Raw genomic sequence first — 26,016 nt, 5'->3', positions numbered from 1 at the left:
CAAAGCAGACTACCACCACCAGATTTGAAATAGTAACGGCAGTTACTGCAAAAGACCCCTTGCATAAGCCTGATGATGGCAGATGAGATTCTGCCGAAACGTTGCCAAAGTGCTCTCAATCTTACACGGGAGAAGACCCGAATACACCAAGACTTGCATGCATGCATACATACATACATACATACATACATATATATATATATATATACACACACACACATATACACACACATATATTTGTGCAAGTGACTTAGAAAACATGACAGTCTGAATACAAACCAAGTAACCTGCTACCTCTCCTATCTACCAAGATGTGGTAGAGAATCCAGAGACAGTTTACGCAACAATATTTACTGCTATGCTATTTAATGCAAGCAGCACAATCAGAGTTCATGATTACATGAGATACTGCATTAATTTATAGATTTGAAAATGAATTATACTGTTCGAATGATTGATTTTTGTTTTCTCAGACTCTGCTAGTGGATCAATAAATAGACAACATAAAAAGTCCAAGATACACATATTTCCCTTCCCCTCCCCCCTCACATACACACTTAAAAAGCATGTTTTTCTATACTTCTAACAGTAAATTTTCCCAATATTTTCAGATTGTACCTCTTTGAATAAGTGGAAATCTTTTGTTGGTTTTGTTCATCAAAAAAAGGGACAATTATAATTTAAATTAAAAATGTTTTTTCCTGAACATTGAATTCATATCCAGCTTAGACCACTTATAACACATTTAGAATATATTATTACTAAAATTGCTCTCTTCTGATTGGAATGAAGAAAGTTAAGAAAGTGCCTTTTTAAATTTTAAAATAGAATTACATATTAGGGCTTGTAATAGTTAATTCTTTTAACTACAGTTGAAATGGCATTTTAAGCCATTAGTTAAATACTGCAAAGCAATGCACTTTTTTCTGTAATAAAATCTAGGAAAGATACTTTGGTCTGCAACTTTATTGGACTAAAATGTATTCTGAATTAAAACCCTCATGCTGAAATCTTAAGTGCTTTCTATGCAGGCTCCAGTCTTCTCTTTTTCATTCCTTGGCCTCTTCGGTAAGGGCTACGTTCAGCTGAAATAGAAAACAGTCGCTCAGAAAAGGATTTCCTTTTAAAAAATATATATTTTTCACCTAGTTTTCCTTTATCTGCAATAAAATGTGTCCTGTTTCATTTTTCACCACTGCATTTTAAGCAATTTTACTGACTTGCATATAACGCATAGGCTGGAATCCCTGGGAAATATAAAGATTTTTTTCTCTGCACTCTGCAGGATTTAGACATGGTGTAGATTCCTGTCCAGTTTCATGTGCTGAGCTAACCTATTTCATGTACAACATGCCTCATAGTCTAGAAGCGGCATTTTAGCTGCTTTTTACAGAGGAGACAATATGTTATTTGTTCTCCCCTATTACATGCATTCGTCATATATAGCCTAGTTCCATGATGGCAAACCTATGGCACATGTGCCACAGGTGGCACGCAGAGCCCTCTCTGTGGGCACGTTAGCCGTCGCCCCAGCCCAGCTCCACCGTGCATGCGCACGTGCCTCCCACCAGCCAGTTGGTCTTTGGGTCTCTGCCGTGCATGATGGTGGGTGGGGTGCATCTGGGGGACACGTGCGTGCATGCACAGGGGGGCGGGGCACAGGGGGGGTCTAGGTTGGTGCAGGAGGCTTTCCAGGGCAAAAACGGGCTGTAGGCAGGGCTCACGCAGTGACTCCACGCCCCATTTTGGCTTCCAGGTTGGTGCAGGCGGCTTTTCAGGCCCAAAAAGCCAACCCCCATTTGGACCTGGAAAGCCTCCTGCCCCAACCTGAATGCCAAAATGGGGGAGCGGGGCGCATGCACATGTGTGGGTGTGGGGTGTATGCACTGGGGGTGCTTGCACTGCATTTGGGGGGTTCGGGCACGGGCACATGCATTTGTACACCCCGTGCGCGCATGCGTTGGTCACTTGGCACCAAAAAGGTTAACCATCACTGGCCTAGTTAATATAGACAAAGTTACTTGTTTTGCTATCTCTTTTACAGTTTACCTGGTAAGTAAGATTTGGGACTGGAGGCCAGGTGCCAAGATGAAGGTTTTATATTTGATTGCTGATTATTTATTCTTTGTGGGGTTCGGCTGCGAGTCATCATGGTATGCTGTCCAAGAGGTGAACGTACGCATTGGACTGGCACTGCTCCTGTATTTTGATCAGTCACTTCCAAAGGAAAGTCCCAGAGTTCTGGATCATCTGTAATCAATCAGGTATTAAAACTAAAACCTAAACTATTGATTGTTCAATTATGCATGTGATTCTCAATAGCTCTGGATTGTAATGGAAGCCGCGATAATCAGGGTCAAGGTCAGATATGTGAATGTTTAAATCTGAGTTTTTCTAGAAAAAGGGAATGTGTCATGGCCCCGTCAGAGCCTGAGTCCGTGGAAGAGGACGAGGCGGAGCTGGGGCTGATGGAGGAAGAGGGTGCAGTCTCGTTGGCGCCGGAAGAACGACCGGAGGAGCAGGATGAGGCAGCCCCAGGTGTTTCGGGCCTGGGAAGGATTGCCAGCAAGGAAGAACGGGTGCAGGACAACTGAGAGAAGGGGGAAGAGAGGGCAGGCAGTGGAGCAGGGGAATGACGGAGCTCTGGCGACGAGCAAGGAATGCTCCTCCTGATCCCCAAGCACAGAGAGTGGAGAGAAGGCAGGAGCAGCGCAGGCTGACACGACGAGTCGGGAGGAGAGCACCCTGCCCCTGGGGTTACCTGGGGACTAAAAATTAAGGAGATGCTGTTGGGAGGGGTGTTTTGTCGGGAACAAGCCTTGAATCCATGGAGCCTCGTGCGCAGTTGGCGACGTCTGGATTTTGCTGTGCTTTGTCTTGTGTGCCTTGTCTGGTTTGCCTGCCTCACTGGACTTCTTGCCTTGGTTGCTACCTTGCTAACTTTGCTTGCTGGACTACTTGCAGCCAGAGGCTGTCGGAAGTTGAGAGAGAGCTTTGCTCTAGGACTTGCAGTAAACATGGGGACGTTTGGGGGAAAGTTGGAGCAATAAAGGGGAGTTAGAACTGTTCTCTGGCTGTGTTGCTTCTGTACCTCGCCCCGGGTCATCACAGAATGTGGGTGAATAGAGGGGTAACACTTTTGCTCCCAGTAACTTTTCATTACAAATGCCCCCTGGCTGTTTCTTCCTTTCGTTACAGTCCTTCCCACAGTCTGCATTCAGCATCAGACCAGGTGTGTTGGGGAGGAGTTGCATGAGAAAAGGATGCACATTGTACCGTAATAATTGGTGCTGTGAATACCATGAAAAAACCTTGAGCTAATCAACTTAAAGCAATTTTACACTCACCTGCAAGGAATTCATCCACAACAGATTGCGGTTGTACAGAAGAGTTGCCTTCCAAGGCAGTGGGAATGGACACCTCTGTATGCAAAGAACAGAATTGCTGAAAAAAGTGGAACAGGTTACCCGCCTTTCTAATTTGAGGCAGGGAGACAGGATCAAGGTAGGTAAAACTAAATTGGTGATGGACGAATGGCATATGGCGTCTCAGAGTCTTTTCCTTATGGCATCAAAGGAGAATCGGTGGCAACTCAACGGTGCAACGCCAAGTTGCTGCAGATCAACTTTCTACCCCTCTCTTTCTTCCGAGGAGGTAACAGATTGGGAAAAGAGATTTTATTCTCTCCCTTTCCCTTCCCAGGTCCCTTTTTTCTTTTGGCACTAAAGGACTAGAGTGGAGGGTCAGTTATCACTGGCCATTCTTGCTAGTGTCTATGTAATTTTTTTAATTTTAGTTTAATTAAAAGGCAAGACAAGAAACGATGGATGGAAACTAATCAAGGATAGAAGCAACCTGGAATTAAGGAGAAATTTCCTAACAGTGAGAACAATTAACCAGTGGAACAGCTTTGTCTTCAGACGTTGTGGGTACTGATGTTTTTAAGAAGAGACTGGACAGCCACCTGTCTGAAATGATATAGGGCTGTGATGGCACGGGTGACACGGGTGGCACGTGGAGCCATATCTGTGGGCGCGCGAGCATTGCCCTAGCTCAGCTCCAGCGCGTATGTGCGTGCCAGCCAGCTGATTTTCAGGCCTTCCGGTCCCACCAGAAGTTGGGAAATGGGCTGTTTCCGACCTCCGAAGGGCCTCCGGGGGTGTGGGGAAGGCTGTTTTTGCCCTCCTCAGGCTCCAAGAAAGCCTCTGGAGCCTCGGGAGGGTAAAAAACAGGCCTACCGGGCCGACTGTGCCATCGCACAGTGGTGTGTGTGTGTCACACACACATTGAATTATGGGTGTGGGCACACGCTCGCGCGACCCCACTATCTCCCCCCGCTTTGGGCACATGATGGCAAAAAGGTTAGCCATCACTGTGCCATCACTGATATAGGGTCTCTTGCTTGAGCAGGGGGTTGGACTAAAAGGCCTCCAAGATCCCTTCCAGCTGATGGATTGATTTTCTTTGGGGGGGGGCAAATCTTCTCAATATTCCTGTTCAGGGGTGGGTTTCACAAATTGTTGCCATTGGTTTGCCTTCCACACATGCACCCGGTCTTCGCGCATGCACTTTGCTCACACGCACACCTTCTGCACATGTTACTGGCCTCGAAAATGTGGCTAAATAGGATGGCATTACATCCAAGCGGATAGGTGGGCCCACCCGCAGTTGCCGCTACCAGTTCGAGCGAACCGGTCTGAATCGGTTGAATACCACCTCTGTTCCTGTTCTAACTACAACTCCTTATAATTCTCTTGAGTTACAAGGAAGAGCTATGATAGCCTTTCACTTCCCTCATCTCCCCGCCCCCCTCCCCATCAAATGAACTGTGTTGCCATATTTATGCTTAAATGATTTTTTTCAAGTGAAATCTAAAATCCATTGGAATACTTTGGGATAGTCATTGTATTTTGTTGATTCCCTCCTCCGCCCCCTTGAATATTTTAATTTAAACACTTATTGGAAAAGGTGTCATATATGTGACCCAACAGCACTTGGGAAAGTTTCAGGGGCAAAAGAAATCACTGCAGCTCTCCGATTCTTTGGGTCCAAGCCTTTCCCAGCCCTCTGAGCTCCACATCATTGTATTTTCTTGCAAAACTATATCAAAATTGCTTCACAAAATCTATTTACGGCTCAACTATTCAAATTTTTGTCAATTAGAATTGCCCCTTATAATTACTTGACCACCTCCTGTTTAAAAATGCTGATTGTCAGAGTATATTCATCAACTGGAATAGGATATGGTAACAAGGTCAGCCAATGTATAGGCATAGCAAATAAATCAGCCAATAAGGGTTCTTTGGGAGCTGAGACAGACTGGAGCCAGGATGTATATTAGTCTGCAGCTTCTGAGTCTGTGCAGAGAAACTAAAACTAGTCTGCTCTGCTGAAATGAAACTAACTGTTCTCTCCTGCCTTGTGATTTGTTTGTAACTGCTACTACGTTGAAGAAGAATCTATATTGGTATTGTACATTTATCTTCATGTATTATTACCTATCTAAAGAAATTAATGAATCCTGCTGCATCAGTCTGCCTGTGTGTGCTTTCTGGATTTGATTTTGCAACAAACTCTGACACTGATCTCTGCATTCCTAAAATTATTCCAGATTGTTTATTTCTCTACCTCTATTTTCTTTTATGATTTTCTTGTTATGGTAAAAGTGGTTGATATTAATAGGTTATGCGTTTTTGTGTAAAATAACCTTTGTTTAGCAGGTCATTTTCTCCCTCTGATGAAGGCACAATTAACATGGAAGGAATTTATTTATTTATTTAGTGTATGGCACGTGTTAGCCAGGGATCACCGAGGTGGCTGGCTGCCTCTGTGAAAGGAATTTTTTTGGGTAGTGTTATCTTTACCTGTGGGACGTCCGAATGCCAGCGGGCAATCAGGGGAGGCTCCTTTCTTGTCCCTACGCAGTTTATTCACTCACAGGAATTGAACTGCCTACCTCAGCGGTGCACAGGCCCAGCGTCTTAAGTGAGCCACCGCGGCCCCTATGGAAAGAATTAATCGTACTACTTACATTCTCCTCTATCCAGAGTTAATCAGAATAGAGCTGGAAGGGACCTTGGAGGTCTTCTTGTCCAACCCCCTGTTCAAGCAGGATACTTTATAACATTCCAGACAAGAGGCTGTGCAGTCTCTTCTTAAAAGAGACCTGTGATGGAGCACCCACAATTTCTGAAGGCAAGCTGTTTGACTGGTTAATTGTTCTCACTGTTAGGAAGTTTCTCCTTAATTCCAGGTTGCTTCTTTCCTTGATTAGTTTCCATCCATTTTTTTTTCTTGTCCCGTCTTCAAGTGCTTTGGAGAATAGGTTGACACCCCCTCCTCTTCTTTGTGGCAGTCCCTCAAATATTGGAATACTGCGATCATGTCACCCCTTAGTCCTTCTTTTCTCTAGACGAGCCACACCCAGTTCCTGCAATCCTCTTTACCTTGATCTTTAGTTCTGCAAGCTGAAACATCTGACTGGATCTGCTGTTTCTCCTGCATCTGCTGTCTGAACTGCTGTTGAAGCTGCTTCTGTCGTATCTTCCGAAGGTGAGTTGCGTCGTAATCCAAGGGCAGTGAGATCCTGTGATAACAAGAGTATAAACCAAGGGGGATTATCCCTCTAGTTCAGGGGTATCAAACTTGATTTCATTGAGGGCTGCATCAGTGTTGTGTTTGACCTGGGGGGGCTGGGGGGGCGTGGCCAGCTCACCGGGGGCACCTGTGGCAGCCCAATTGCTCCGCCAGGGAAACTGGGCTCCTGAGCTCTGTTTTTGGCTGTGACGGCCTCCTGAAGCCCACGGCCCTCCTGAGCTCTGTTTTCATTGGCAGAGGCACCATGAGCCAGTCCTTCGCTGTTTCCAGGGCGGCTCCATGGGCCAGATCTAAGCACCTGGGGACAAGATCTGGCCCACGGGCCTGGACTTTGACACCCCTGCTCTAGTTCATTAATAACCTTTCTTTCTTTCTTTCTTTCTTTCTTTCTTTCTTTCTTTCTTTCTTTCTTTCTTTCTTTCTTTCTTTCTTTCTTTCTTTCTTTCTTTCTTTCTTGGTTCGATTTATATGCCGCCCTTTTCCAGAGACTCAGGGCAGCTTACAATGCGTTAAGCAATAGCCTTCATACTTTTGTATATACCTGCTTAGTAGGGCTTTCGCCCCCCCCCAAGCGGTGTTCTATTTTTTTATACAAAGTCAGCTTATTGCCCCCACAATCCGGGTCCTCATTTTACCTACCTCGAAAGGATAGAAGGCTGAGTCAACCTTGAGCCTGGTGAGATTTGAACTTGCAGTAATTGCAGGCAGCTGGTGCTAGTTAACAGCACTTTAGTCTGCTGCGCCACCAAGGCTCTCTCATGCTGGATAGCAAGGCATGTTTACGGCATATTAAATTTCAATTCCATAATACTTATCTTCTAATAATAGCACTTAGCAATAGCACTTAGACTTATGCTTAACAGTTAACTCTAAGCAGTTTCACAGTCAGCCTGTTGCCCCCAACGATCTGGGTCCTCATTTTACCAACCTCAGAAGGATGGAAGGCTGAGTCAACCTCGATAACTTACTTAATAATTTCCTTAAAATCCAGGAATACCAGTATAAACTCACGAGAGCGGCATTCATGCTGGATAATAAATTCTGAAAGCAGAACGTTAGTACAATCAGAAGGCATCAGACTGAACAAAGCTGCTATAGGATATATGTGCCACTTGGATATGTACTTTGCCAATGTTGTACCCACTTAGGAAATAGGAAACATTTAGACTAACTTTTTTGTGACTGAAATCACAACATTTTGAATTGTCAAAATTCAAAATCTGTCAAGATTTTGAAATCCTGACTGAATTCACAAAAGCAATCCTGTATTACTTTTTCTTTGCCTCCTGCCAGAAGAAAAGTAGAATATCTGACAACACCCAGGAATGCCTTGCTGAATTAGAAGTTCAGAATGCATTTGACAGCAACTTTCTGATGTCACGATGAAGTTTAAAATTTCAAAATGTGTGCCCGAGGAGAAAACATCTAATGAAGCTGCTAACCTGTTTTGGTTTTGTTCAATAGAGTTCAAGGGAGAAGCCAACTTGCAAGATTTGCTTGGGGTTGACAAGGAGAAGAACTTCTGGTCTTCACTTCCTTTTTGCAAGCAGCTATTATATCTTGCTTTCTCTATAGTAGGCTCGAAGTCCTGCCTTTTAACTTTGTCCAAATCTAAATCTGGAGGCATCTAGCAAAAGGATAAAACAAAAATAGCCATTCAAGTAGAGAAGTTCAGAAAATAGTAGAAGCATTTCACAGAATTTACCAGGGGAAAGCTGCTCAGGAAATACCCCTCACCCCCACCCCAGTCTCCAGAGGTGAAGTTACCAGGGAAACAAGTGGTATTTTGTGCAGAATTTTCATCTTCACATCATACGTTTAGCCAATGCAACCTGAGCTAATGTGTGTCAGGGCGCTGATTAATCCCATTTTGCTTTTGGGTAATCGCACCTTGATTTAGAGACGTGAATCGTGGCATTTTTCTTGTGTATACCTTTGCAAGAAAATAAACCCCGAAGATATTTTTTCTAAGAAAAAAACTCATTTATTTGTTATAAAGAAAGTAAAACATCTTACTAGTCTAAAAATAATTAAATTGTTACATTTTGGCAAAGTTCCTGCCAGCTACCTCTCAGCAGCCGGACTTCTTGGCAAGAGAACAAAGAAAAGTGTGAAGTAGAAAGAAAGAATGCGGACATGCGTAGTTAGCTTACTGATAACAAAATTGGCAAGCTACGGAAAGTCTGACAGTCCAGAAATAAGAGCTCATCTGGTAAATACAAAAACGCAGTGACAGTGGGTTATTTATCTGATTAAAGCAGGGGTGTCAAACTGGATTTTTTTGAGGGCCAGATCAGCATTGTAGTTCTCCCCGGGCCGGCAGAGAGAGGGACAGCAGAGGGGAGATGGGACGGCTGCCTCCTGCAGCACCCTGCCGGCCGAAAACCAGCCCCGCGTGGCCTGTTTTTGGTCCTGTTTTGGGGCCATTTTTGAGCAGTTTTCAGCTGGCAGAGTGCTGCAGGAGGCCATGGAGTTTGAAAACAAGGCGTGGGGGGCCACACGTGGCCCGTTTTAACTGCCAGAGGCACCACCGGCTGGTCCTTTGATATTTCCAGGCCGGCCCTGCAGGCTGGATTTAAGCGCCCTGCGGACTGAATCTGGTCCGTGGGCCTTGAGTTTGACACCTCTGGTTTAAAGCAAATTACAATTATTCTTAGTGCCGTGTACCCTGTAGATCACCTTTGGCTTCTTTTATTTATTTATTTATTGGTTCGATTTATATGCCACCCTTTTCCGGAGACTCAGGGCGGCTTACAATGCGTTAAGCAATAGCCTTCATACTTTTGTATATACCTGCTTAGTAGGGCTTTCGCCTCCCCCCACCAAGCGGTGTTCTTTTTTATACAAAGTCAGCTTATTGCCCCCACAAACCGGGTCCTCATTTTACCTACCTCAAAAGGATGGAAGGCTGAGTCAACCTTGAGCCTGGTGAGATTTGAATTTGCAGTAATTGCAGGCAGCCGGTGTTACTTAACAGTGCTTTAGTCTGCTGTGCCACCAAGGCTCTGTTTTTGATTTTTATGACAATTTATTTATTTAAAACATTTCTATAGACAGCCACCTTTTAGCAAACGAAGGGCAGATCCCAATCAAAAATTAAAAACCATATTAAATGTAGGAGATGACCAGGCTGTTCCCGAGGGAGGAGTCAAGCACATCATCAGTCTAGAGTCCCTTTGCGCCCACGAGATCTAAATCCAGCCCATCTTGAATTCTGTTAACTCTTATCTACCGCCAATTTGCTTTGACCTCTTGTTGAGGGTGTTAGCATGCAATCATTTGAACCACACTGTCATGCCCCCGTCGGAGTCTGAATCTGCTGGGGAAGATGAGCTGGGACAAGAACAAGACAGAGATGGAGAGGCTGGCTCCGTTGGCCTTGGAGGAAACTGGTGAAGGGCACAGTCAGTCCAGGCAAGTTTTTCTGAATTAATAAGGCCTGCAGACAGGGAAAGCTCAGGAGAAGAGCAAAGACTACCTGCTCCTGAGTGAAGAGAGACGGCAAGATCAACGCAGATTGAGGAGGCTACGAGGGAGGATAGTGCCCCGCCCCCTTTCACCAGGCACATCTGGGGACTGAGATGTAAGGGGGTGCCGGTGGGAGGGGCATTTGTTGGGAACAAGCGTTGAATCTGTGGAGCCTTGTGTACACTTGCCATAGCCTAGAGCCACGATGGCGAACCTATGGCATGCGTGCCACAGGTGCCACACGGAGCCATATCAGTGGGCACGCAAGCATTGCCGTAGCTCAGCTCCAGCATGCAATCGTGCGCCATCCAGCTGATTTTCGGGCCTTTCGGGCCCACCGGAAGTTGGGAAACAGGCTGTTTCCAGCCTCTGGAGGGCCTCCAGGGGAGTGGGGAAGGCTCGTTTTTCACTCTCCCCAGGCTCCAGATGCTTTCTAGGAGCCTGGGGAGGGCGAAAACGGCCTTCCCCAGCCCCCGGAGGCCCTCCAGAGGGCAAAAAACGGGCCCACTAAGCTCACCATGCCATCGCGTGCCAAAAGTGTGGGGAGCACGGGGGAGGGGTCACGTGCATATGCACAGGGGCGGGGCCTATTGAATTATGGGTGTAGGCACGTGCATGCACAACCCCCCGTGCTCACCCCGCTTTTGGCACACGACGGCAAAAAGGTTAGCCATCACTGGCCTAGAGATTGCTGTACTGTGTCTTGTGAGGCTTGCCAGTTTGCCTGCTTCGCTGAACTTCTTGCTCTGGTTACTGTTTAGCTAACCTGCCTTAGTGGACTGCTGGCCCTGGTTGCTGTTTGGTTAACCTGGCTTCCTGGACTACTTGCAGCAAATAACCTATGCCTGTACCATATAGGGCTATATAGATGCTAGCCAAGAGCTTGAATTGCACTCAGACAAAAAAAAATTGGAAGTCAGTGCAGCTCCTTCAACAGGGGTGTTACTGGGCAGACTCAGGGACACCCATCACAATGCATGCTGCTGCGTTCTAGACCAGTTGAAGTTTCTGGGTGGTCTTCAAGGGTAGCCCTATGCAGAACACATTACAGTAATCCAAATGGAAGGGGATCAAGGCATAAGCAAGGCCTCCCAGTGAAGAAAAGGATGCAATTGGTGCACTAGACAAAACTGTGCAAAGGCTCCCAAGCTATGGTTGCCACCTGCTTCTCAAGTAGGAGTCCAGGAGACCCCCAAGTTGCACTACCACCTATCCAAAGATGAAATATCATCTGGATGTGGGGGACCAAAAACCCAGAGTCATCTCATCTCACCGGGGTGAATCAAACCCGGTCCTCCCACATCCGGACCCTTACAGCCTTCAAGTACTTGTCCAGCGCTGCCACATCATCATCGGTCTGGCTGAGGGTGGAGATATATCATTGGGTATCATTGCCATTGCAAAGCCCTAGTGCTCAACTTCTCTCCCCAACTGGAATCGGCCACAGAGGAAGGAGGAGAACCATCATAACACAGTGCCTCCCACTCCCAGCTCTCAAAGCCAAGCCAGGATACCAGGTTGAAGCTATCAAAAGCCACTGAAGGCCAGAATGGTTGCACCGCTTTCATTCTGAGCCCTCCGAAGGTCATTGACTAGTGCAGGGGTCGGCAACCCGCGGCTCTGGAGCCACATGTGGCTCTTTCATCCCTCTGCTGCGGCTCCCTGTCACCGGTCAGCTCCACAAATGATAGGGCTTTCGGTTAGGGCAGGTAGAGGAAAAAGGACACCTTGCTAGGAGGAGACTTTATGGTAGGGAAACCAGACTTCCGGTTGGCAGAGGAAAAAGGATGCCGTGCTAGGAAGAGACTCTATGGTTGGGGGGGGGAAACGACCTGACTTCCAGTCGGCTCCAGAATTGAACGGGGGGCTTCCAGTTAGGACCTTTGTGGCTCTTTGAGTGTTTAAGGTTGTCGACCCCGGACTAGTACAACCAATGCCGTTTTAATGCTGTTTTCTGGTCCGAACCCAGATTGAAAAGGATTCAGATAATCCGCTACTTCCAGGCCCATTTGTAGCTGTCAGTCAACAGCCTTCCCTAAAAGGGGAACATTTGAGAACAGGCTAAAGTTATCCAATTATAAGTTTTAAAAAGTAAATAAATCACGGTTAATGTTGTGGCAATGCCGAGGGATATTGAAAGAGGGGTCTTTAGACGTCTTTAGAAGCTTATAGTGTAATCTTAAAAACGATTATGCAAAAATAAATACAAGTTCCATTAACCTTACTATTACGGTAGTAATATGAACTGCAGGTTCAAGAACATTTATCCAAAGGGTCATAAGGTAGAAAACAATATACTTGAAGGTCCGCATAAAAATTACACGGAGGCACATGTGTTTTTGTGCAGGTTACAGAATCTTATTCAAAATAAGGCCAAAAAAAAATAAAAATACTTGTTTTATAACGCTAGAATAATGACATAATACTTTTGGCTTAGTTCTGAGTAATAATGAACAAAAGAGAGAACATTTCTAATTGAAAAAAAAAAGCCAAATGGTGAAATCTGGTGATTATGAAGAAGAAGAAGAAATGATGCAAGTTACTATTAATTTTACGATTTGTGCTCACTCCAGAATTTGGCATTTTTACTTTCTTTGAAACCTGCTCTCCTCCCTCTCCCTCCCCCCCCACCCCAACATACCTGACGGGGGAGCTTATTCACTGAGCGCAAGTAGTCCTTATCCAAAATACAGTTCCCAAGAGCATTACCAAAGCACCTGAAGAGACAGACGGCTGCTTCTTAAAACACAATTCTCTATTTCACAACAACAAAGTATTGTATGCGTTGGTTACTCTTACTTGAGTGCCCTCTTCAATCCATCTGTGACAGCCTCTTTCCTTGCTTTTTCAAGGGACAAGGCCTTCGATTTCAAGCCTTCACTTACTCCATAGCCAACATCTTCATGGTAAGCCCCATCCTGCAATATGAGTAGATTATGCTACATCCCCCCCTTACTATAATTACCTTAACAATTCTTTTCTTTTGAAGAAAAAAAATGGATGGATGACTGAGGTGCATTCAGTTTTTCTGGGATCCGCAGGGATTTGGATACTTACTCTGCAGTATCACACCACTTCAACCTATTTTAATTCTTCAAGGCAAGTGTATCTTTGGCCTATAACCGTGATGGCGAACCTCTGGCACGTGTGCCACAGGTGGCATGCAGAGCCATCTCTGAGGGCACGCGAGCCGATGCCCAGGTCAGCACCACCGCGCATGCCGGGAGACGCATGCACAGGGGTGGGGGATCGTGCACACATGTGCGGGGGTGGGGAGGTGCGGTGCCCCCCCCCGTGCCCCATTTTTGGTCCCAGGAGGCTTCAGGGAGGCCTGCTAGCACCAAAACGGGGATCACGCACGCATGCGCAGGGGGGCGGGGGGTCACGCGGGGGGCAGGGGGGTCACACTGACATGCACGGGGGGGCAGGGTCTGTGGGGCGGCATTGCATTATGGGTATCGGCATGCATGCGCACGCTATCATACGCACACACACACCTTTGGCACCCAAGGAAAAAAAGGTTCGCCATCACTGGCCTATAACAAGGGGGCAAAATATAAGTGGAATAACTTCGACAGCATTAAATAATCCCTTTCAACCAGTAACAGAACTGACAATAGTAACAGTTTTATGTAATAATAGGGTCTTTCCACTGACTATAAATAGTACCTTCAAGAGTTCTTATTCTGCACATTTGGGTATAATTTAACTCAGTGGTCTCCAACCTTTCTGGTTTAGCGGCCCAGCGGTGGAGGGGAGGGATGTTTCCATTCAAATGGCAGGCACACTCATGCACAGCTCCATTTCTGTGAGCTGCAGGTACGCAGGGCGCCACTTGCACAAACTGAGCTGCACATCCAAGCGTGAGCACCTGCCACTCATGCAAGTGGAGCTGCGCGCATACGCTTGCCCGCTGCTTGTATGGCCCAGTTCCGAACAGGCCGTGGTACAGGGGTGAAATGTAAAATTTGTTACTACCGGTTCTGTGGGCATGGCTTGGTGGGGGTGGGGGGTAATGTGACTGGGTGGGCGTGGCCAACTTTTTTTTTTTTTTTAACTTTTCAAAGCATTTTTTCTAATGCTTTGAAAAGCCTCTGCCGATCAGGCAACTCAGCTGGGATCGTCAGAGACTTTTCAAAGCATTTTTTTTTTTACCACCTCTTCGGCCAAGAGGTTGCAGAAAAAAATGCTTTGAAAAGCCTCTGAGGATCCCAGCTGAGCCGCGCGATCATCAGAGGCTTTTTTTTTTTACTTTTAAAAGCATTTTTTCGTCAGAAGAGGTTGTAGAAAAAATGCTTTTAAAAGTAAAAAAAAAAAAGCCTCTGATTATCGTGCAATTCAGCTGGGCATGGTGGGGGGGCGCAGGGATTTTTGCTACCGGTTCTCTGAACCACCCGCCACCATCGCTACCAGATCAGGCGATCCGGTCCGAACCAGGAGCATTTCACCCCTGCCGTGGTAGTAGGCCACATCCCGGGGTTGGGGACCTCTGATTTAACTCTCTGTCCCTAAAAACTCCACCTCATTAGAATCCCCACCCATATATGCGTGCTTACCTTAAGCTGAACTTTCACAAAAGCACAAACACCCACATAGAATTTGCCATTATTTAGATCAACAAAATCTGCAAAAGGAGGAAGAAAAAAAAGTTAAAGACTAAGGCAACAGGCAGTAACAGAAATATATAAAAATGCATATGAGGTTGTTTTTTTTTATAGGACCTGTGGTAGCTTTTATTTTTGAAAAGAAAACTAAGGTCAAACACAGTATAAATTACATAAAGAGGAAGCAAGAAAACATGCATAACTAAAATTAAATTCAATGGTGTCTGATAATTTTCATTGTTTTTAATAAACAGCTATTTATAATTAGCATTTATTGATTATAAGATATCATATTTGAGGTAAACAAAACCTCCATAAATATTATTCTGTGTTAATTAGAAGTACCAAAGAAACTTTACTTTGCACTGTATCGTCTATCAGTGTTTGACCTTTCCTAATACTGTAGCAAAACGCAAAAAGATACATTCAGGTAAAATGATGAATACACCTTGTCTTGTACTGTTAAGACAGAGGCGTGGGGGGGGAGGCAGGCGATCTGGACGTGCAGGCTGTAGGAAAGCCGAGTGGCAGTGGGCCGGAGCGGCAGGTGGCCACTCGTCTTCACGTCACTTGGGTTGCCTGCAGCCCACGCGACGCACCAGGATCGCCTGCCTTCCGCTGTGCCTTCCACTCTGCGCAGCTCCAGAGTGCGCCGACTAAGGGACCAGCGGATTGCAGCTGCTGCCAGATACCATCAGTTCCCACGCACTTGCTGGCTCTTGTGTGTGCATCAGGGGCGGGGCACCCAGCCAGGCTGATCACCCTGAAATCTTGTTCCCCTGAAAATAAGCCCTAGTGCTTATTTTGGGGCCCAAAAGAAAATAAGACCGGGTCTTATTTTCGAGAAAACGCAGTAGTTCTTAACTTACAAACTACCAATTTCAAAAAGTGTAAAGTATTGCAGGTGACAGAGGCTGGAGGTGGAGAGAAGCAATCACAGAAGGAATGATAACCCAAGAGGCAGTGAGCACCAATGACAAAAGTGCAACAGAGGGTCAAGACTTGAGAATATTGTACAAACTGGACCTGGCCTAGAGGTGAGTTTCAGAAGGTTCTGGACAGTTCTAGAGAACCGGTAGCGGAAATTTTGAGTAGTTCGGAGAACCGGTAGTAAAAATTCTGACTGGCCCCGCCCCATCTATTCTCTGCCTCCCGAGTCTCAGCTGATCGGGAAGAAATGGGGATTTTGCAGTAAACTTCCCCTGGATTGGGGACAGAATGGAGATTTTACAGTATTCTTCCCCTGGAGTAGGGTGGGAATGGAGATTTTACGGTATTCTTCCCCGCCACACCCACCAAGCCACGCCCACCAAGCCATGCCACACCCACTAAGCCACACCCACAGAACCGGTAGTAAAAAAATTTGAAACCCACCACTGACCTAGCCATAGGGAACAATTTTAGACATCTATCAAATTAGGAAACTAAATAATAAATAAATATGAGCGCTTGAGAGTATTAGCAAAAGACACATTAAAACTGTAACTAGTAGAATAACAGGTTATTGTGGTGATTTCGCTTAAGAGGTAAGAGAACTACAACATAGATGCGCAAATCTGCTTTCTGGCTGGCAAATACAATCTAAAATGATGAATATGCATCAATTTTATTTAAGGTTTTATTTAAGGTATTTAAGGTTGACTCAGCCTTCCATCCTTCTGAGGTGGGTAAAATGAGGACCCAGATTGTTGGGGGCAATACGCTGACTCTGCAAACTGCTTAGAGAGGGCTGTAAAGCACTGTTGAAGCGGTATATAAGTCTAAGTGCTATTGCTATTTTATATGCAAACTAATTCAAAAGAATTCTTGGCCACCCTCGTACTTCAAGATCTCAAGTTGCCTAAGGAAGAGAGGCAATTCTATAATTCCTCATAATATTTCTCATCCTCTTCTACAATGGATTTTTATCAGGAACACATGAGAAATAAGCAAAACTGCTTCCTAACTTTCCTCACATGAAATCTATTACCAGTTCAAAGAAGCTTCCACAAGCAGAGCAGTATTGCGAAACTCCCAGCCTTTACTTTTAGAGTTTATTAGAATTGCCTTTACGGTGGGAATATTTTTCTCACATTTTCAACCGAAACAAGTTTTTAATTGGACTCACCAACGTTCTGCTGAGTGACAGAATGAGCCCAGCCATTATATCCAAACATTTCATTGGCCAGGCTGATGACTCTGTGCCCCTCTATGTAGCAAACCTGAGAGCAGAAAGAAAGGAAATAAGTTTTGCTATAGCCTATCAAAGATCCATTTTTGTCTCATATTCAAGAAGGATCTATAGCCGTGATGACAAACCAGAGGTGGCACACAGCGCCCTCTCTGATGGCACGCGAGCCGTTGCCCCAATTCAGCTCCGCTAAGCATGTGCGCCCGCCTCCTGCTGGCCAGCTGGTCTTCAGGTCTCTGCCATGCATGCGTGTGGGGGGGGGGATGCGTGCATGTGCAGGACAGTGCATGCGTAGGGAACACGCGCATGTAGGGGGGCACATGTGCATGCGTGGGGGGGCGCTGCAGGAGGGCGCACACCAGTGGTGGATTGCCCCCAGTTCGCACCGGTTCTATAGAACCGGTAGTAAAACTGGTAGGAGGCTCCACCCACCGACCCTGTCATCAAAACGTCAGGGTCGCTTGCGTAGAAGAGCGTGCGCGCGGCCCCACTGCAAACCAGTAGTAAAGGTAAGTAGAACCCACCCCTGGCACACACATGCACAGGAGGCGGGACACATGCAGGGGCCATGCGCACATTGCATTTTGGGGGTTTGGGGGCACGGGGGCGCTTTAGGCACTCGGTCCGGAAAAGGTTAGCCTTCACTGATTTATAGCTATGTAATATAGTTTCTAAGTGACATAGCACAGCAAAAACCATAAAGAAGCAGGTAACAATATGCATTTTAGCAGGGCTTATTTTTTATGTTTACTAACTCAGAGACAGAAACCGTTTTCACGTAAATAGCTCTCTACATAAGAGCTATATATAAATATTAAAGTGATCAAATGGACTCTATTTCAGGAGGAGAAAGCTGGTAGTATCTCAAAATCTAGGCCACAGTGTGGGATGGGATATGTAGGGAACAAGGGTGGGATTGAGCACATTATTTGCGTCATGCGCCTTTAAACGTGTGAAAAGCTGTTAAAAGATTCAGCGCCACAGAACAAGAGATCCTTTGTACAGCTAGTTGGGCAAAACAGGCAGTCCTGGACTTACAACGGTTCGCTTAGTGACTGATCAGAGTTACGACGGCACTGAAAAAAAGTGACTCAGGATCGTTTTTGACACTCACGAAGCATCCCCAAGGTCACGTGATTTACATTCGGATGCTTATCTGACACATATTTATGACCGTTGCAATGCCCTGGGGTCATGTGACCCCCCTCCCTTTTGTAACCTTCTGACAAACAAAGTCAAAGCCGCTTAACAACCGTGTTACTCATTTAACAACTGCCATGATTCACTTAACAAATGTGGGAAGAAAAGTCGTAAAATAGGGCAAAACTCACTGAACACACTTCTCACTTAGCAACCTGAATTTGGGGCTCAATTGTAAATTGGTCATAAATTGAGGATTATCTGTACGCACCAGGGGTAAAATGCACTTACTTTCGCCACCAGATCGGAAATGTGCTCACGCGCACCTCTTCCGCGCATGTGCAGAGGGTCAAAAACGGGATGTGATGACATCCGGGTGGGTGGGTGGAGCCTCCCTCCGCTGGCCCTACCGGATCGCACAAGCCGGATAAATCCAGCTGGATTTCACCATTGGTACACACAAAATATAAAATCGGAATAAAAACTGGCATTTAGAGCCATTTTGCCCAGGATTATGTTTATTTTTCCTCTTGAAATCTCTGGTCAGCGGTTCTAATTTGGCAACCTGAAGGTTAGTACTGATTTTCAACAATCTGGTCTGGTGATACTAGCTGTTGACAGCTATATAGTACATGTGTTTTTTTTTTTAAAAAGTGTTAAAAGCATCTTAACATGCTACTCCAAGCCTGCCAGGGTCACATCTCTGGAGTTAAAAGAATGCTTTTCAGTATAAAGTAAAGGAAGGCTCTAATCCAGAAGTCTTCAAACTTGGCAGCTTTAAGTCTTGTGGACTTCATAGCTGACTGGAGAATTCTGGGAGCTGAAGTCCACAAGTCTTAAAGCTGCCAAGTTTGAAGACCTCTGGGTTAAAAGGATACTTTTCAGTATAAAGTAAAGGAAAGCTCTAATCTCTAATTTGTACCTTCTGTCCTCCTCCGGCTTGTCTGCTACTGATGTATTCTGGGCCCAGCCTCTGCCTCAGAGCAGCCTGAACAGCCTGATACTCGTCTGCTGTGTACTGGCACTTCACAAACACAAAAACCAACAGATTTAAATACCTTTCTGTCTTCTTGCCTCTTCTGGTTGTTTCCATTTCAAGATTCGGTTGGCTCACACTTAAAGTCTTTTTCAAGATGAAAGAATAAACTGCACTGTTATGGTACTGTCATCAATTATAAAATGATTTTTTTAAAAATAACATCTTTATAGAGTTCACTCCTGAAGTTTCGCTACCTCAATGCAAATCGAAGAGATAATTATATCAGCATATTGCCTAGTATTCCTCACCAAGAAACAATTTATGAATTCTAACCCCCCACCCCAGAAAAAGACCCAAACGGCACTCAAACTTCAAAATTGTACAAAGTCTTCTTTGTAAAATAATCTCAATAATACCTAAGCTTCACTTTTTCTGTACTTTTTCTGCATAGGATACAAAATACACTGAGATTATTTTGGAAAGGTTGATTAACACCAACCTGATTTTCATCCTGCTTCTATTAAAATTTCTAAATAAGTTTGCTACAGATTTGTTACGATGAAGTAGAAACCATATTCTTATCGTTAATAAATGTTTCACAATGCCTCATCCCGGAGAATCTTAGATAGCTGTAGCGAGATGGGCAGCAAAATAACTAACTAACTAACTAAAAGTAATGATATACTGACCTGTCCAAACCACGTACTGGGTGTGTCACTGGTGTTGCCATTGCCATCTCTTGCCATTTTTACCATGGACATCCCTCCAAAATAAATATATTAGAATTAGAATTAGAATATTCTTTATTGGCCAAGTGTGATTGGACACACAAGGAATTTGTCTCTGGTTCATAAGCTCTCAGTGTACATACAAACAACAAAAGGATAGGTCTTCAACCATAAATCATAAGATGCAATCATGAATTGCAAGATACAAATAACAAGTGATAAATCATAAGATACTAATAGGAGAAGGTAAGTTCCATTAATACATTTGAACCAATATTAATCCCAAATATTGCTAAGAATTAATGGGAAGATATTTCTTCAGAATTAGCAGAGCAGGACATCCACACAGAGGTTCTGCACAGATTTTGTTCTTTTTCCAGAACTTGATTTTTCCTAATAAATGCAAAAGAGAGCATTTTATTTCAGTAAGAGAATAGAATGCACCTGAAACTAAGAATAGCTTTCCCCTTGTACTACGGTACTATGACTCCTTGATCATTCTAATGACTGAGATGAAAGGCAGGGTGTTTTCCTGATTATAAAAATTGGATGCAAATATACAGGCATCAATTTCCATTAAACCAAAGCAACACTTATTTCAGAAAGGAGCAGACTTGTCTATTTCAACCTAAATCTGAACAGAATTACTCTGCACAAATGCTGACAGAAAGACTGCCTAAGCATAACAATCTGGTATTACTGAGTGCACTAGAGATGCACTACATCTGCCATAAATCCTAATAGGCACAGCCTGTCAGAAGTTCAAAAGCTTTGAAAAGCGCTAAATTGCTTATTCTCAAATGCATGAAAATGCCATTTTGGTTCTACATACATACATTTATCCATCATACACACGTACATACATACCTGTGTTTCCCCGAAAATAAGATTCTGTCTTATATTTTTTGAACCCCAAAATAAGCACTTGGCCTTATTTTCGGGGAGGTCTTATTATTTTGGAGCGCGTGGAGCAAGATGGGGCTCCTTTTGCCATCTTACCTGATATACAGTTCTCTGTTTAAATATTTTCGGGGGGGGGGGCTTATTTAAGCGCATGCACTCAAACGCCCGATTAGGCTTATTATCAGGGGATGTCTTATTTTCGGGGAAACAGGATACTACATACACAAATAAATACACACATACATACACACATACACAAACACACACACATACACACAGAGAGTATATACTGTGTTTCCCCGAAAATAAAACCGTCGTATATTTTTTTGAACCCCAAAATAAATGCTTGGCCTTATTTTCAGGGAGGCCTTATTATTTTGGGGTGCGTGGAGCAAGATGGGGCTCCTTTTGCCATCTTACCTGATATACAGTTCTCTGTTTAAATATTTTCGGGGGGTGGGGCTTATTTAAGCGCATGCACTCAAACGCCCGATTAGGCTTATTATCAGGGGATGTCTTATTTTCGGGGAAACAGGATACTACATACACAAATAAATACACACATACATACACACATACACAAACACACACACATACACACAGAGAGTATATACTGTGTTTCCCCGAAAATAAAACCGTCGTATATTTTTTTGAACCCCAAAATAAATGCTTGGCCTTATTTTCAGGGAGGCCTTATTATTTTGGGGTGCGTGGAGCAAGACGGGCCTCCTCTTGCCGTCTTACCTGATTTCCAGCTCTGTCTCCCTAAGCCTAACCAAAGAAATGGCGGGGACTGGCTGCGAATCCGCTTAAATATTTTCAGGGAGGGCTTATTTTCAGGGGGGGCTTATTTTAGCACATGCCCTCAAAAGCCTGATTGTGCTTATTATCAGGGGATGTCTTATTTTCAGGGAAACAGGGTATATATCTCCATCATGGTGTTCCCCTCCAGAATAACCGACATTATGCAGAATGCACAAAAAGGGATAAGAAACAGTAAGTCAATTAAAGGAATGAGAGAAAGAAAAGGAAAGGAAATGCAGCCATCTCATATCAAGAACATGCTCCAAGAGGAACAATTTCCCATCCCAGAAGTTGTTTTTTTTAATGGATCAGAATTGCATATATTTTACAGGCATGCCTTTGATTTTAAAAAGATATGGTTTGATTGACTATCCTTTATAATAACTATGAACTTCATCTACGCATCACAGGCTTTATAAAAATAATATTATAAGGCTTTCATTGGAACTCAGCAAAACAAGCGTTCCCAAAACATGCTTCAATTTGTTTCTCCATAATAGCTTTGCCCAAAGATGCAAATACATTCTAACTGAATTGAAAATTAATCTGCTTTCATCACGTTGCTACTCAAGGACTTGGGCAGTTAAGTTCCAATACTATTACTTTTCTCAGCATGATGTTTCCACCTTGGTGCATCTTGATCACATTTGGACTACATGTCCCACACTTCCTCTTCAGCAAGATGTCTGGCCTTCCAGCTGGGAGTGATTAATGTTTATCATACAGTGTCAAGTCAAGCTGCTTTTGCATAAAACTGATTGCCATCAAATCGGTGTGAGCTCTTAGCAACCCCACAGATTCTGTAAATATGTTTCATTTGTCTTTGAAGCAGTATAAAATAGTGTTATCATACCAGGAACAGCTAAAAGGCCCTAATTTAGGGTAAATGCTTGGAAAGGAAGCAAAGATAATGATTGTTAAAAAAAAAGTGGTCTCTTTTACATTGAGATGGATGAAGGTCATAATATAGTTTTTTTGCTGACACTATAGAAGCGGTTAGCACAGGTAGCCCTTGACTTATAACAGTCCATTTAGTGACCATTCAAAGTGACAACAGCACTGAAAAAAATGACTTATCACCATTTTTCACACAACCTTTGTAGCATCCCCATGATCGTGTGATCAAAATTCAGATGTTTGGCAACTGGTTCACACTTATGACCGTCGCTGTTTCCCAAGGTCATCTGATCCCCTTTTGCAAACTTCTGACCAGCAAAGTCAATGGGGGGGAAAGCTAGATTCACTAAACAAACAGGTTGCTAACCTATCAACTGCAGCGATTCACTTAGCAATCATGGCAAGAAAAATTGTTGTAAAATGGGGCAAAACTCACCCAAAACAAATGTCGCACTTAACCACACAAATTCTGGGCTCAATGGTGGTTGTAAGTCGAGGACTACCTGTAGTTGTCTTTTTCCATAATTATTTTTGACTTTCCAATCCATGATAATTCCTCCCTCACCCTCTCCGGGGGGGGGGGGGGGAGGATTTCCTAGTGGTCTCCCATTCTAACCATCTCTAGATCTAGATCTCCCAACTCTAGCCAGATCTGTAAAAACAACACGTCCTTGGTGGTTAGTAAGGCTCAACAGAGACTTCATTTCCTTAGAGTCCTGTGGAAAAATCAGGTGGAACAACGGCTGATGACTTCTTTCTATCGGTCTATGATAGGAAGTGTCCTCACCTACTCTATAACAGTATGGCAGGGCTGGGCAATTATGGCCCTTTTATGAACTGTGGACTTCAACTCCCAGAATTCCTGAGCCAACATGCTGGCTCAGGAATTCTGGGAGTTGAAGTCCACAGTTTATAAAAGGGCCATAATTGCCCAGCCCTGCAGTATGGTATCCTGGTCTAACAGCTGCGGACAGGAAGGCACTACAGAGTGAATTGAGTGATCAATTCAGCACAAGAAACCATTGGTTGCCCTCTAACACCACTGGATGACATCGCCAGATCTCCCTGTTTCAGCAGAGTAAGGAAGATATTTAGGGACAGGAGTGGGTTCTAAATTATTTTACTACCAGTTCTGTGGGCGTGGCTTATTTTGTGGGCGTGACTTGATGGCCATGTGACAATTCTTTAGGATTTAGCAGAGGTACTGGTCTACCAGGCTTTTAACTGCTTGCAGAGCTGTACCGGTCTACCCATTTATTTTTGCAGGTACTGGTTTACTCATTTATTTTTGCAGGCACTGGTCTACTCATGTATTTTTGCAGGTACCGGTCTACCCATTTATTTTTGCAGGCACCGGTCTACCACCAAACTGCCTTTTCCAACTGATCAGCTGTAGGGTGGCCCTTTGAAGCCCCACGGCAAGAGTTTAAACATTTTTTTTCCTTATAGCCCACCATCTGGGACTCAGGAGGCAGCAATAGATTAGGGGTGCGGCCAAATAAAAAGTAAGAATAATGCAGGGCGGGGGGGCAGAACCGGTTCGGTGACGTCATATCGTCACCGCTAAAGGCTCGGTGGAACCGGGCGGAACCGGGAGGAACTCACCACTGCTTAGGGATGATTCACACCCTGGCCAGTGTCTCTTTTCGCTTCAGTCCTCGGGCAGAAGACATCGAAGCATAGCCAGCTGGACCAACAGGTTTAAAAACAGCTTCTACAATTTGGTTTAATTTTGAAGACAATTTAAATTGAGAGATGAAGTTGAAATGTTAAAAAAGTGGAATGGGGAAATTGAGGAATATATCTAGCAATGGAGAAATAAGATCATTAACTGATGTTATTGTAAGAGATTAGGAATTAAGGGCGATTAGTAATATTGTTTATGTATAATGATAAGATAAAGAAAACATGGAAAGAGAATATGATGGCTGAAATTGGAAACGGAGATGTGATGTAAAATGGATTTGAAAAGAGAACAACATGGCAGAAGCTGAAATAATAAGATATGGTGAAAAATGATTAATTTGTGATAAAGGATTATGTAAAAGAGATGAATATGGAAAAATGGGAAGATTAGAATAGATTATTATGTATAAAATGTATAAGATGTGACTCGGTCAACACTCTGTTCATAAAATATGTATGATGAAAGAAAGAAAAAAAAACAGCTTCTACCCATGGGCTGTCAGACTCTTAAACACAATCACAATACGCACATATGGAAAAGTATGACTGGTCTTTTTTTCCCAATTACTTGTATAGGGATTATTCTCTATACCAGGGGTAGGCAACTGTGGCCCTTTTACAACCTGTGGACTTCAACTCCCAGAATTCCTGTGGCCCTTTTACAACCTGTGGACTTCAACTCCCAGAATTCCTGTGGCCCTTTTACAACCTGTGGACTTCAACTCCCAGAATTCCTGTGGCCCTTTTACAACCTGTGGACTTCAGCTGTTTGTAAAAGGGCCACAGTTGCCCACCCCTGCTCTATACTATTTATGGTGATTTGTATTTTCTGTTACGGATTGCACCAGAGAGGCTAAACCAATTTTATTGTATATATAGAGCCTTGATGGTACAGTGGTCTAAGCACCCTGTTATTAACACAGCTGCCTGCAATTACTGCTGGTTCGAATCTCTCCAAGGCTCAAGGTTGACTCAGCCTTCCATCCTTTCTAAGGTAGGTTAAATGAGGACCCAGTTTGTGGGGGCAATAAGCTGACTTTGTATAAATATACAAAAGGATGAAGGCTATTGCTGAGCACATTGTAAGCCGCCCTGAGTCTTCGGAGAAGGGCGGCATATAAATCAAATTTAAAAAAATATATGATGTACAATGACAATAAAGGCTATACTACTATCTGATCCTGATCAGCAGTTTATGATCAGCCTGAGGGGCCCTTGGTGCTCTCAGAGCTTCCTTATTTTCTTGCAGACGTTTCATTACCCAAACTAGGTAACATCATCCGTTGCTAGTAAGGCGTGAGCTTCGCTGTCAGTTGGCATTACATTCTTTCTAGCACTGATGATGTTGCCTAGTTTGGGTAATGAAACGTCTGCAAGAAAACAAAGCAAGCTCAGAGAGCACCAAGGACCCCCCTCATCATGTCACCCCTGAGCCACAAATATTCCACTTTATTACTAATTGTAACAGTAACAGAGTTGGAAGGGACCTTGGAGGTCATCTAGTCCAACCCCCTGCAGGAGAGCCGTACTAGGGATTCGAACCGCCGGACTGCCGACCACAAGCTCAGTGTCTTAGCCACTCAGCCACCTAGTCAGGCTATTCATTATCAGACTGTTTGCTATCTAGCTGAGCAAATCGAATGTTTTATCAACTTACGTGAAAGTTGGATTCCTTGAACGCAAAGGGACGGAAGAAATTCGGAATGGCGTTGTCAGGCAGCTCAGGAGGAGGGGGAAGATCGTTGAGCCCCTTTTATCGCTCCGGACAAGGCAGCTGTTAAGGGCACCACCCTCCCGGGTAAAAGATAAATCAAGCCCGAGGCCACCTCGGACTCCCCTAATATTAAAAAAAAAAAAAGCAGACGAACTTCCCGCTCGGGCTGACTGCGCTTGCGCCGGACCGCCCGGGAGGGGGAGGAGCCTGGAAGAGGACTGGCATAGGAAAAAAAAGGGGGCATCCGGGACGTGTCTGGGTGCCGCCCAGGCCTTCTCGGAGAAGGCGGGAGAACGTTTCGGCAGGAAGCTTCTATTGGTCTAAAG

General features: G+C 44.4%; 2 protein-coding genes across 7 annotated transcripts in view; one reads left to right on the top strand and one right to left on the bottom strand.

Annotated features, from left to right (window-relative positions):
• Positions 1–220: 220 nt before the first annotated feature.
• On the bottom strand, positions 221–25,985 carry RAD52 (RAD52 DNA repair protein). 4 transcript variants are annotated; one of them, XM_060694478.2, is made up of 12 exons: positions 25,634–25,985; positions 19,648–19,721; positions 18,902–19,003; positions 16,777–16,870; positions 14,622–14,689; positions 12,865–12,983; positions 12,707–12,782; positions 8,040–8,224; positions 6,447–6,586; positions 3,348–3,422; positions 2,050–2,250; positions 221–1,085 (listed from the first exon to the last, which is right to left on the bottom strand). In XM_060694478.2, the coding sequence occupies exons 2-12, from the start codon at positions 19,717–19,719 to the stop codon at positions 1,024–1,026; spliced, it is 1,194 nt and encodes a 397-aa protein (XP_060550461.2). In that variant the 5' UTR covers positions 19,720–19,721; positions 25,634–25,985; the 3' UTR covers positions 221–1,023. The 4 variants fall into 4 exon arrangements, with proteins under 4 accessions (XP_060550461.2, XP_087729827.1, XP_087729825.1 ...); XM_087873701.1 differs by lacking the exons at positions 18,902–19,003; positions 25,634–25,985 and adding an exon at positions 19,038–19,102 and having other exon boundaries at positions 19,648–19,712; XM_087873700.1 differs by lacking the exon at positions 2,050–2,250 and having other exon boundaries at positions 952–1,085; positions 25,634–25,868.
• Positions 25,883–26,016, top strand: part of ERC1 (ELKS/RAB6-interacting/CAST family member 1) — a 149,452-nt gene continuing 149,318 nt past the window's right edge. For all 3 annotated transcript variants that reach the window (XR_015728847.1, XM_087873697.1, XM_087873695.1), the window contains exon 1: positions 25,883–26,016. The gene's annotated coding sequence lies outside the window, so the exon portion shown is untranslated.

The sequence above is a fragment of the Pantherophis guttatus genome, chromosome 7 (assembly GCF_059756535.1).
Source record: "Pantherophis guttatus breed Tessera chromosome 7, ASM5975653v1, whole genome shotgun sequence".
Taxonomy (NCBI): domain Eukaryota; kingdom Metazoa; phylum Chordata; class Lepidosauria; order Squamata; family Colubridae; genus Pantherophis; species Pantherophis guttatus.
Note: the sequence above shows the minus strand (reverse complement) of the source record. Positions and strands in the feature narration are given on the sequence as shown.

What these genes read in the sequence shown, in the direction of transcription:
- RAD52 (XM_060694478.2), bottom strand. Translation starts at nt 19,719, where the DNA reads ATGTCCATGGTAAAAATGGCAAGAGATGGCAATGGCAACACCAGTGAC. An exon ending in CCAGTACGTGGTTTGGACAG is followed by an intron (nt 19,004 to 19,647) that starts GTCAGTATATCA and finishes GTGTTTGTGAAG; the next exon opens with TGCCAGTACACAGCAGACGA. An exon ending in ATTGAACAAAACCAAAACAG is followed by an intron (nt 6,587 to 8,039) that starts GTTAGCAGCTTC and finishes TTGTTATCACAG; the next exon opens with GATCTCACTGCCCTTGGATT.